Below are 12,904 nucleotides of genomic sequence, written 5' to 3' on the forward strand. Positions count from 1 at the left end.
GATGGATGGATGGATGGATGGATGGATGGATGGATGGATGGATGGATGGATGGATGGATGGATGGATGGATGGATGGATCGATCGATCGATCGATATGAGACTGAGTTTGTTTTTTTTGTATTTTAAATGGAAATTGTCTTATTCCATTGACAAAGTGTCTCACTTACCTGTTAATTCAAGACAAATGTGCTTAATTTAAGGAAAATGTACTTATTTAGATTTAAGTATGTTAAACTTTTAACAAGTGTAAATATTGGAATTCTATAACAACAGATATGGAAAGGCAGTAACAACTGCATGAGCTGCAAAAAAGCCAATTTGTATAGAGGCAATGAATTTTCATTTGTAGTTTGTACAACTATCTGGTTAGGTTCAATAGTGAAATAACCCAAACACGTGCGACATACCTCAGCGTTGAGTGGTAATAGCCCAGTAAACATGTTACATCGCTGACTGTGCATGTCTCACTCGCCCACACCTGAGCTCTTGTGCACACCTGCAGCACTGGTCTCCCCCCACGGTCTCGGTTTCCTGGCAGAAAGAAAATGTGACTCAGCATATTTAGTTGGGATTTCATGTAATCGATCAACAGCAAAATAGTGCTTAGTAGTAGTGTTGTATGAGGAAAATTATAAATGGTTCTCAAAATAACTCTGAGATTAATATGTATCAATCCCATTTACTCTGACACCCCTCAATGAAATCCAGTGCATCCTATTGCCTTGATATTCCACTTTAATAGTCTATTAGTGCCTAACAGGCAAAGGGGCGCACCAGACAAGTCAGCAATCAAATTGCAGAGATATTTAAAGAGGGTTTTAGTTAGGTTTTGACATCTTCCAAGTATTAAAAAACTACAGATAAAATAAGAAATGTCCTTCCAATTAAAATGACAGCCAAACAGCTAAGACATAGAAGAATAAACCTTCTCATAGAACCAGAGGTACAACCACAAGGCTTTACGTTACAGTGTTTTATTTATTTTTTATTTTTTACTCTTCAGTATTATGTTATTTTTATAAATTTTATATAGTTCCACATTTGTGTGACCACTTTTACAATAATTTTTTGCTTCTGTAAACACCAGAATTTTCCCATTGTGGGACAATAAAGATATTGTCTATTATATTCTAAAGTCTAGAGGTGGAGAAATTAACTAACTTAGCCTTTATTTCTGCCTATTGAACACACAGAAACTGAAATATGTAAAATATTTACAATGGAAAATGGGTCTTCCGCATGTTTTCTTTTCTCTCTCACTTTCGGTGACAATGTTTTCAAGTTAGTTGCACTAAAAAGAAGACAATGTGCTGTGGCCTTTACTGGCCTGGAGAAAAAAAATCAGTCCATTGCTTCCAAGAAAAGGAAAAGACTTTGAAAATCTGGACTTAAGGCCAAGAACAAGAGCAAAATCGCTCATTTGTGCAACAACAGCACTTAACTTTTAACTGATCGCTCACTGTATGTATGTAATGTTTTCCAAAAGTTCAAGTCCAACATATTAATGGGAATCAATTTTAATTAAGGAATTAGGTTAATAGTGATAACATTGGTCATTCTTATGTAACAAAAGAAATCAGACCATAACAGCCTTTTAAGCAGCTGGCTCTGTTTAATAATGAATGTAAAAAAAACAAATTTTCTACAAGCTGAGTGCCGGACTGGTTAATTGTTTATTAAAACATATTGAAATGAACGTAGCCTATTGAACCAACACCTAACACATTGTTTTTAAAAAACAAAATATTAATATCAATATAATTAATTAACTTTTATTATATTAATAAAATTAATTAATTTAAATTAATTAAAATTAATTAATTAAATTGCATGCATTGTAAATTATGTTTGGATTGTTTTGGTTTTTGATTTCCTCCCTTTAACAATCCAAGCACACTGGGCTGAATGAGGCGGAGCGCACTAACTGCGCTGTGCAATTGCTTCGCGCAGGTGTCAGCAGAGGCTGAATGAAGCCAAAATAAAAGGAGCCTGGATGGACGGAAAGGGAAGCTGATACTGCAGGTGATAGAGACAGACATGCTGCCGAGCTTGGGGCAGGTGGGATTCGCACGCCAGGCACAGAATACCGGGAGGTAAACAAACAGCACAGTATGGGCAGGGAAGTAGAGCTCCGTCTTGATCAGAGAATAATGCGGATCCCACCTCTCGCTCAGCAGCGAGTCCGTCTCTATCACCTGCAGGAGCTCCGATCCTTCCTCCATCCAGGCTCCTTTTATTTTGGCTTCAATCAGCCTCTGCAGAATGGATTGTTAAATGGGAAAAAGCAAAAACCAAAACAATAAAAACATGCAAAGCACAAAAAACTAATTAAAATAAAATAAAAACACAATAATTTTTTTTCCTTGGGAATGTAGCCGCACCAACACTACATTCCCCACAATGCAACGGTAGCCCGCAAAGTCACAGCAGCGCGCACAAGCAGCCGTGGCCTGTGGGCCGGTTCTAATGGTAATTATATATCATCCAGGGGCCCAAAGATAAACAATTCGCATACCGTACCTTTGACATATGTGCTGTAAATCATACCTTTAGCTGAAAGAACAAACCACTGAGAGACTTAGATTATACAAAGATTGTAAAAAATGTATAAACTTTTTATACATTTATGATGAAAAAAAATATGTTTTATCCAGAAGTCTTCAAGTGGAAACGTTTTAGTTTCACCTGGTTTTAATTTTGTAAAACATCTTCTTTAAGGAAACTTTGGCCAGCCGAATACTAATCGATTAATCAAAAAAAAATAATCGACAGATTATTTAATTAAAGACAGATTAATTGATTTGCAAAATAATCTTTAGTTGCAGCCGGAGGTAAATGAACATTTGGGCCTTTATTATGCCTAAATAATTCATTTCCATGTTCCATAATGATCAGTTATTGGACAGAAACATCTGCTGAAATTTTTTTTTACAATTTCTACAACTGTCTACTGATCTGATCAACCACTTTAAAAGTGTTAAGGAAAGCCTAGCTATGAGAGAGTAAAGAGCTTCTTACCTGGTAAGATTACAGCTCCTGATGTGAGCAGCTCTTGATTAATTTCTGACATCAGTTTGGGAAAGGATGAATTATAATCACAGGGAGCGTTCTGAGCACAACCAGGACTTAGAGTCATTCCATTTGCAGCTTTGTGACTGTGTGGACTTTGTGATTCGTCAGACGTGGATTTATGCCTTCTAATGTCACTGCCAGTGCCGTCACTACGCTGACCTGTAGGAATAAACACAAACAGTGAGCAAAGGACTGATTGATTCCATTGAGAGCTTCACCATTGTTTGGAATATAAACTTCAATTAGAGGTTTCCCTTTCACAATCCTTTTTTACATAAAAGTAGTCGTTATCACTGCAGAAATAGATGTTATCTATTAGTGAGTTCACCCTGAGTCACCATGGAGTCCAGATGTTTGGGTTTTCTGAGTCACAGGTAAGTCTGAAGTTATTAGACCTTCATATTTTCACCTTCTCTTGTCCAACCCAGTCTACCCGGAGGCTCTGTCATCAGGAATGATGGTCTGACATTCCCATGTAGTTCAACATGTTACAGCCTTAATCCAGTTCCCAAGGCAGCAAACAGACTGTAAACATCATCCTAACTACCTCACTTAGTGGACATTTACTTCACAGCAAAAACATTGCATTCAAAAAACGTCAACAGTGATAGAAGAGCTATAGATAGATTTACTATATACAATTATTATATTGCTAAATAGTTTTTTTTACACAATAAGAGCTGACTCAAGTTCCCTACTGTTGGTGTGTTAATTAGAGTTGATCGGCCAAACAAACTTAAATAAATTTTAAAATGTATAAAAGTTTAACTTTAGAAATAGTGGTCTTTATCAGTGTCTTTCTGACTTTTATTTTCCATCCAGATTTTCACTTTGTTTTTGTTTTTTTGTATATTTTTTGGAGGGTTACATGAAGGAAGATCTTAACAACTTGAGTATAAAACCAACGCATTTTAAGCTTAATCTCAAAGGATAGCCACCCCATGTTGGAGCTCATCAAATTTATCTAGGACCCTGAGCAAGACCCTTAACTCCAGACTGCTCCCTGGGCACCGCACAATGGCAGCCCACTGCTCCCAAAGGGAATGGGTTAAATGCAGAGAGTGAATTTCTTCATTGTGGGACAATAAAGGATTTACAAAGAATTCTAATGCCAATGTGATGTTGTTGGTGAATACCATAGTTTTATGGTCTGTTAGATGAGAAATGGTGAAACTTACAGTATCAAAATAAAATAAAGCTGTCAACTCAACTTTAGCCCATTATGAGTCACGCCACAATTAACAGTAATTTTTTGCATTCTGCACTGAATTTATTTATTTATTTATTATTTCATTCTGATGAAAATGTTGATGTTTGACCCATCTTATGTTGATGTTTTAACCATCTTATTCCAGGCTTCATTAAAGGAAAATATATCCTTAATAATCAACTTTAGAGAATTTACATGCTTTTTTCCTATAATCTAGCCTTTTTTTAGTTGTGCTCTCAGTTTTTCACAAGCTTTCGATTTTTGCATCATAAACAACTTATGACAAAGTTAATCTTTTATGATATTTTATGATTCCATCTTGGTTGGAAATATTTTTCATTTGTCAGATTACATGCATCAAACTGCTCTTCACTGGTGACATCTTATTCTGACTGTAGTTATGGTTGGACCTTTGCTGGAGTTTTCAATGTAGTGTAACTTCAAATTAAAAAATAGCATTTTTACTGCATTTCCTCTCTTCTTCAAATTAAAAAAAGGAAAGAATAAACATGCTCTACATTACCAGGTATATTTATTTTTGCAGTATTGTCAGTCTGTTTCTTATAGAATAATAATAATAAAAAAATGTGAATAAGTTGAAACTATCTGTTTAATTACCCCAGGTATTTGTTCATGAAGCCAGCCTGCTTTCATCTATTTTTAAGGAAATTTAGTATTTTATCTCTGGGCTTAAGAGTTTTGTCCGAATGAGAAAAGACAAATCCCACTTCCTTAATTCCCACATTATGACTTTCTATATTATACTCAAACAGAGATACTTTACACCAAAATTTGTCTTTCTATACAGCAACAGGTGGATATGGGGAAAGTTGAATTAATACATTTGAAGAATAATAGAAAAAAAATAGAAAAAGCCTGTTAACTCTGTTGTGCTCAGTTATATTTAATTAGAAGAACAATAAGCTTAATGTTTGGGTATGACAAAAATGTTTTGAAAATCTTTTCTTAAATGTCATAATATTACCAGTTGAGGGCCATATCTAGTTTATTGTTCTACGATTTGATAGATGGCTGTTGTGTGTTGTCCTTTTAAAAGTACGGGGGCCTCTTGAATTGTCCTGCTGAGCTTTGCGACAGTAAACCCTCCCTGATCAGCTTCTATTGTCTTCAGACAGTTAGTGTATTTCCTGTGGAGCTGTGCTTGTGTTTGCTGCATGTTTCCTAAAACGCTTTGTTTCGAGAGGAAGTGACACGTTTCATCCTGTATTTCCTCAAAACGTAGTCTAAATATTAGATTATCATTATAAGAGATTGATCCCTGGTTATTGTTTTTTTTTAGCAGAGGTTGGGTAATAATACATGTTGGATATCATCGTGGTTTAAAGCCATTTTCTTTCCATAGATCCCCAGTGGCTGCTTGTCTCACAAAGGACACTTTTGTAAAAGAGGGAAGCTATATGGGATCATTTCGTCCCCCAGCAACACCAATGGTGTACAGCGTCATCTCATTGTAGGATGTAGGGGTCCCTATGGTCACTTTACAGGGTTTACAGAATCCTTTGTTGGCTTTGAATCTTTACTGTGAGAAATTCGACTCCGAAAGCTGATATATGTTTCCCTCTTGAGTACCGCCACAAATGCAAGAGTGATGAGCTTTAACTACAGCCTTTTACATGATCAGTATTTCATTAGATAAATGTCTCCCTCGGTGATATTCTTGACTGCAGTCAGAGATTTAGCAGGACGTGTTCACCTTTTAGTGCGTTTTTCACAATTCATAGAAGAACCAGATGAATTTATAAACAGTGTCATTTCAGAGGTTGGTATCTTCAAATCTCTGTTTTTCTGTGCCACCCATGGCAGACCGACAGAAAACAAAACAGACATATGGCGGCAAAGAAAACATAGGCTTCAGATCAAAACTTTTTTCCAGGGAAGGGCCATACCTGCCTCTCTGAACATGCCAAAGAAGACAGAGTGTGGGTTTTAAAAAAAAGCAATCACTCATTAATGAGAGTATTAAAGCCCCAGAGACGTGGGCTGTCTCTACTCTGCCATCGGATGAACTGTTGCAACCAGTCCTGCTGCAGGGCATTCCTGCAAACCCTGCTATTAGTTTGAGGTTTGCATAAGCTCAGGGGGTATTATTTGATGAGTGATAAGTCATCATGATGTAAATAGCGTTAGAGAAAGCAAAGCTTGTCAAGGAGTCATTATAGTCAGGAAAACAGGAGTAAAATTACTCTGTTTAGGTCACAGATGCATAGTTTTTTTAAATGGAAATGATTGCACAGATTTGTAAAATAGTTAGGTGAAGTTTTTAGCAGGGAGAAGAGGGTTTTGTGACTTAAGGGCAATTATCTTGTCAGGTATTAATGCACATTTCAGAACAGGATTTAGACTCAAAGCAAGGTGTACGTGAGGATAAAGGTGTAAATAAGGATAGCTCAAAATAAACGGCAGTAACATGCCAATAGGAGAACATGCCCCCTATCTTTATTTACCTTTTACCTTTTTTATTTTACTTGCGGCAAAATGAATTTATTTATGTTTTTGTGTTTTTTTTTCAACAACCATATTGCTGTATTCTTTGCTCAAACTTTTTCTAACAATTTCCAAGGAAAACACTGAGCTTGATCTAGATGCTGGTGCCAAAAGGACTGGAAGTGGCACAGTCGTTGCGTTTAACAGCTTTTTTTAAATAAATGGGTAAACTAGTAGCAGGGATTTTGGGTAAACTAATAGCAGGGAAAGCAGCTATAATATATTTTATAAATTTGGTCCAAAATGGATTGACACCAGTTGTACGCTTTCACGCTGAGGCAGAATACAACTACAACATTCAATCGATTTCATTGGGATGTATGTGACTGACCAACACAAAAATTTTAAAAACTTTTTAAGAATGGATCAAACAGAGACTTATGAGCTTAATGACTTTTTCCCTGACCTCTTTACTGTGTCCCTCGGTCTTCATCATGCTTTCCGCTCACTAATGCTCCCTGACAGGCCTTAAAGCTCTATAATATGGAGCAGGATTATTTATACAGAGATGAAATGGATTTAAACACATGTGGACTTAATACAATGGCTTATAAAGGAAATGTATTTGTTTATTTCTATTTAGTTGTCCTTTTCTATAAAGGGGAGATTCATGGTATGTCAAGGGAAAGCAGTCCAACATATTTATTGGAAGCAGAGTTTGAATACATGGGACCTGATTTTATAAAGCCACCAAATATTAGATTCTCAGTCCTTTGAGCTGCAGTACTGCAGAGAATAACTGTGTCTCTGCTGGAAACGTATGTCCTTTTCGAATACTTTATGATTATGCTCTTCTTTGCATTGGTCTACAGTCTAAAAAGAGAATACAGCATCATCTTCAACAAATTGCTTTAATTTTACATCAAGTAACTAAATTAAGTCGATCCACCTTAATTTATTCAGTTTATAAATTAATAAATTAAACCATTCTAATTAAATTTGGCAGGATTTACCTGATTTGATTACTTGTTATAAACGGAAACAATTTATGTAGGTTGGAGATGCATTCTCGTTTTAGAGTATTTGGAATAGAATAGAACAGAATAGCATAGAACTTAATTGATCTCACAATGGAGAAATTTACTTGTTACATCATCTCTTATAAACAACAGGAGGTGCACAGAGGAGGAAAAGGTGCATGAAGTATATACAGTGCATTAATACATGACATTAAACAGCAATAAGTAGCACTGTAGTTAAGTCTACTCTGCTTAGCTTCAGAGAGATATTAGTTCTCTGAATTTTAGAAAGAAAAAACATTGTGGAAAAATGTCACCCAACTTGCTGTGAAAATGTTAAAAAATGCTTACTGGGAGTTAGTGAGGTTAAAATTGTACTTCAAGACATACCTGTGTCCTCTTTGCTGCTTCTCCTCTCATTCCCAGGTAACACTGCCTCCACATCCAGCTTCCCAAAGCGCAAGGCGTAACCGTTCATCAGTTTCTTGGGAGAAACACCCGTTGAGCCTCCAGAGGAGGATCGCTCTCTGTGGCCTTTAACCTGGCCTGCCTTGTTAGTCCTCTCCAGTGACTTAGAGCGTCGGTCTGCCCGCCTCTCAGCACTCCGTAGCCCCCTCTGAAGGTAAAATAGAGGCGTGTTGGGCCTGGACTCATCACCAATGAGCCAACTTCGACTGCCAAACTTCCAGGTTAAATGTTCTCTGGGAGAGGTGCGGGTGTCAGGACTGCTCCCAGGTGTAACGGCTCGCTCTCTGGAGCCAGTGCTGTGTTCAGGGCTTTCCTCCAAAATGGATTCAGAGCTGGACCCGAGGGTCATTGGGTTCTGCAGGGCCTCCATGTAGGATTCCCTGAAACGTCTCCTGCTACTTCCATTGGACCCAACTGAGTCTCTTGGGCGTCGTCGAAGGTCTGGATTAATGAGGTCTGTATCAAAGGAGAGCCTACTCAACCCCGATTCCCTTTTATTTTCATCATTGTCCTCCTCTCCTCCTTCTTTACCACAATCCTCCACATGTCCCTCTATTTTAATGATTGGTGTTATAGGTTTTTCCCTAAAAATACTCTGGTTCTCACCGCTTGAGTCTGTGTGGTTTCTCTTTGGGGATGTGGGCTCTAGGAAGATGGAGTCAGCTCCCAGAGAGACCAGGGACTCTCTGGAGCTGCGATGGCTGTCCAGAGTCCCGGTGGAGCCGCTGGTGCTGCAGGTACTGAGATGGCCCCTGAAGCTGCCTCTGCTGCTGCAGCGAGCTTGCATGATGGCGTCCGCCGTGCTGTTGACGAACAGCGGATTAACCACGTTCTTCCACGGCGTCTTGAACACGACTGTACCAGTGGTGAGCAGGCAGTTCTGGAGAGGGTGCAGGTTTCGATCCCGTGTCACATTCTGCAGGAACTCAGCCGTGAAGACGCTGCCATACATGCTCTCTGGAATGGGGATCTCTGCGATGGCCTGCCCGCTGGCAGACAGGCATTTTATCACCAGCTTTGCAGCTTTGCGCCCTAAAGGAACTATCTGCAAGTAGAAATCCCCTTGCTTTAGTCGAACCTTATGCAGCGGCGCAAGTTGGAGGACAACTTTCTCGTGAATGCAGAGAGGCCACCCTTCGTGATAGAACAGCAGGCCTCTGAACCTCACCTGGGAGAAAGCAGAGGAATCAATTAATTTCCAATTTACTGAAACATGCTATCATTAGTAGTGGTTCATCTCCTAACGTTTGAGCTCACTTCAATTTACATCCGCAAAGCTGTTCAAACACATGTTTAGCTGTAATGGAGAGGCAGGTTACTTTTACAGTACGCTCTGGATGAATCACTCTCTGCAATCATTCAGCTTAAGACAAAAAAAACCTGTCTGATCAAGCCTAGTTTCGCTGCCACTGCAGCACAAATCTCTGCTGTAGGGGGGCATTAACAGAAAAAAAAAACAGACCCAAAAATTCAGCGCTCTAGCTTCTTTCATCTCTTATAAAAACCGAGGAAAAAGGCTGAGGAGGTGAGCTCCCCCTGAAAGCTCTCATATTGCCTGCAGTACAAAGACTCTCATGCATAGCTGGATGTTCTCAGGGGCCAGGCTTATGTGAAACTATTGCTCTGTGGCTATCGTCACAGTGTAATCAGAAGAGAGTTGAATACAGTGGAATAAAGTTACAGTGGTTTGGTCTTAAGAGTCCTAACTCAGTAGCAGTCAAAGTAGAAGAAATATTGAGTTTCACTCTGCACCCTTTTCCCTTCTATTTCTGTTTAAGGTCATTAATCAACTGTTTCTCAGTGCCTCATACTACTCAGCACAACTTTTCACCCTCAGCTGTATTGTTCAAGTCTTTTCCTCTTAAGTTTCATATTTCACACAAAACATAGGAAGGAAATCTGAGTCCATCAGTACAGCAGTAAGTCTCTGAAATAAATTATGCTCCAAGATATAGGTTAAGATCAATCACAGTGCGCAGTCTGAGATTCCTCCGTTTAACCGTGTCCAGTGAAGCACTCACGCAGCTCTCCTTTTGGACGATCTGCAGGATCCTTTTGGCAGGAATCAAGAAGTCAATGAGGCAGCGGAGGCCATCTCCACGGTACTGCCTCTCCACCACGCTGAAGAGCTGCCACAGGACAGTGGAAGCGGTGCCACTGAAAGGGCGGTACAACGCAGACAAGGTGCTCTGGATGCAGTTGTCCAAAGATTCTGCGTCCTGAGGAAAACATACAGAGGGTCCCTGTTAACACGGCTGTTAAAAGTTGCATGTTTTTGTCAGCCTGCTTGGAAAAACACACATGTCAACACATCAACACATATGATTCACTCACTTTAATTCCTGTTCACACATGTCCTCTATTACAATGGATCTAATTAACTAGAAACATAGTTCAGCTTTCTCTATTGGATTTGTTGTATATGTGGAAATGTGTTGAACATAGCCACATATACATCCTTCATGCAAAAGAATTTGCAGAAAGATTACAAAGGATCCAGATGATCTATCTATGCAAAGGTGTCAGTCAGAAGACTGATAGTGCAGGAGTGAACTGTTTATAATCTGCATATGACAATAATCTGCTGTAATTTCCATAAATCAAGGCTAAGGAGTAGAGTTGCAAGACAGAAGTATTTTTCTCTAAACAAAAAAAAAAAAAGATGACTAAAAAAAATCTAACAAAGAGGGAGAAAGAATGAGGGATACAAACAAGGAAGAAAAATAAGCAAGAAAGAAACAAGCCACACACAAACAACAAACAAACAAAAAAAAAAAGAAAGAACAAGAACAATCACTGGCGCGGGCTGTTCATTAGCAGGAAATCTACGCATGGATGCCAAACAATGCATGGATTCCAAACACCCTAAACCGTCTTCAAGAAACCCGAAAACAAATACAAAAATAACTTTTTTAACAAATCAACAAAGAAAAACTTACTGGGAGGAAAGTAATAGTTTTCAACTTGACATTATCTGATTGCCTTAGCTACTAAACTAAAAATGGTATAAAAAAAAAGGTGATATACAAGGTAAAGTCTACAGGAAAACCCTGTACGACAAATCAAACAGTGCCTTTAAAATGTAAGATGAACTGGTTTAAAACTTTTGTACAACAGACTATCTGCTAAGTATAGATATATAAAACTAAAGTCTGAGCTGTAGGCACATGATTCCCTGTGCAGGATTAGCTGAATAGTCAGGAAATTAGAGCATCTGAGCGACGGGAAACACCTGGTCGGAGTAACGTCACCGCCATCACATACAGACAACCAAACTGGAAAGTCCAGACTAGTCTGTTTTTTTTAGGCGAGATTGTAATTCTGTAATAACAACAGGGTCATCACACATCATCATCAGACCCAAACGTGACCTCCACCACCACAATCCGCCACCGACAGATCATAAAATGTCCAACGCTGCTAGTTACAACCTGTCTGACGGTGAGACGAGGCACTGGAGAATACTGAGGTCCTGAATGAGCCTGACCTGCAGTGAGGGTTGCTTTCATGGTTCACGCTGTGCCCTTCCGCGGATTAGCCACAGCCAAGGCCAAACATCGCACCCACTATCTGTCCTTCCTGAGTGGAACACAACAGTGGAATAGAGACATCTGTCTCCCACGATAAGCATCCAGATATACAGTCCAACTGCAGGGAAAGTTAGACACCATAACAGCAGCACATTCAAGTGCAAGGCTTATAGTTTTTCACGCTACTGTCTCTGAAGCTTATATATTTACATGACAATACACATGCATAAAATGCAATCTAGAAATCAAGAGACACCCTTTAGAGTTTCAACCAGTTGGACAGCCTATGTTTTAGCCCTTTGTAGGATCTGTCCAGTTCGTCTGAGCAGCTCAACATCATCAATTAGAGGAGAGTGAGTATAATTCAGCTCATTTGGAGACAAGCTACGACCCTGCAACAAGGCCCTCATTGTTTACTCCTCCTCTCTAAGTGGCATGTGCTGTACAGTGCTGGTGCCCGGGAACAAAAACGCCTACTTCCATTAGCAGTCAGCTTGCTTTGGTGAGACAAAACATTTCTCTGGGCATTAGTCACTGTTGCGCCTAAGGGGAGAAGAATAAGGCAGCGTTTTTATTAGTGGTGAGCTAACAATAGGAGGAAAGCCCTTGCTAGGACTGACTGACAAGTTTGTCTTCAGGTTTCAAAGGAAAGAAAAAATGTGTTGGTGAAAGATGAAGGGTTTTGAAGTACAGTTACTTAACAGAGTAGAAATGTGAGTTCATTTACAGTTCAAAGACAACTCATCGTGCAGGAGTGGCTCTATGTGCAAATCAACAAAATGCAACAAACTTAGAAGCTTCAGAACATAATGATGATGATTCCCCATTAGCTCATCTCTCTGTAGGTAATACCTTTCAGAGTTTATAGGAAACTAAGCTTTTGCTCCTATCATCATCTTTGACCACAAAAAAGAAAGAATAAAACATATCTGGATATCTAAAGCAAGAGGACTGAGCACAGCCATCAAAGCTGGACTTCCCGTTCACTCCTAGCCACAGTGGAATGCAGTTGTGTGTATGTGTGTGTGTGTGTGTGTGTGTGTGTCTGTGTTTGTGTGTGTGTGTGTGTGTGTGTCTGGCTTGGGAGCTTTAGCCAGGATGGGAGCAAAGTGGGAAGTCCCACCCTTTTTGATGCCAGGTCTTTGTAAAACTACTGGCT

General features: G+C 39.2%; 1 protein-coding gene across 4 annotated transcripts in view; it reads right to left on the minus strand.

Moving 5' to 3' along the window:
• LOC107081914 (pleckstrin homology domain-containing family G member 4B-like) overlaps positions 1-12,904 on the minus strand; it is a 47,132-nt gene that overhangs the window by 17,370 nt on the left and 16,858 nt on the right. For all 4 annotated transcript variants that reach the window (XM_015370281.1, XM_015370290.1, XM_015370299.1 and 1 more), the window contains 4 exons: positions 10,237-10,434; positions 8,138-9,383; positions 3,020-3,232; positions 409-532 (listed from right to left, as the gene is read on the minus strand). In XM_015370281.1, the coding sequence (XP_015225767.1) occupies positions 409-532; positions 3,020-3,232; positions 8,138-9,383; positions 10,237-10,434 (1,781 nt within the window). The remainder of the gene's footprint in view (positions 1-408; positions 533-3,019; positions 3,233-8,137; positions 9,384-10,236; positions 10,435-12,904) is intronic.

Source organism: Cyprinodon variegatus, unplaced genomic scaffold (genome assembly GCF_000732505.1).
Source record: "Cyprinodon variegatus isolate N-32 unplaced genomic scaffold, C_variegatus-1.0 Scaffold2, whole genome shotgun sequence".
Lineage (NCBI taxonomy): Eukaryota > Metazoa > Chordata > Actinopteri > Cyprinodontiformes > Cyprinodontidae > Cyprinodon > Cyprinodon variegatus.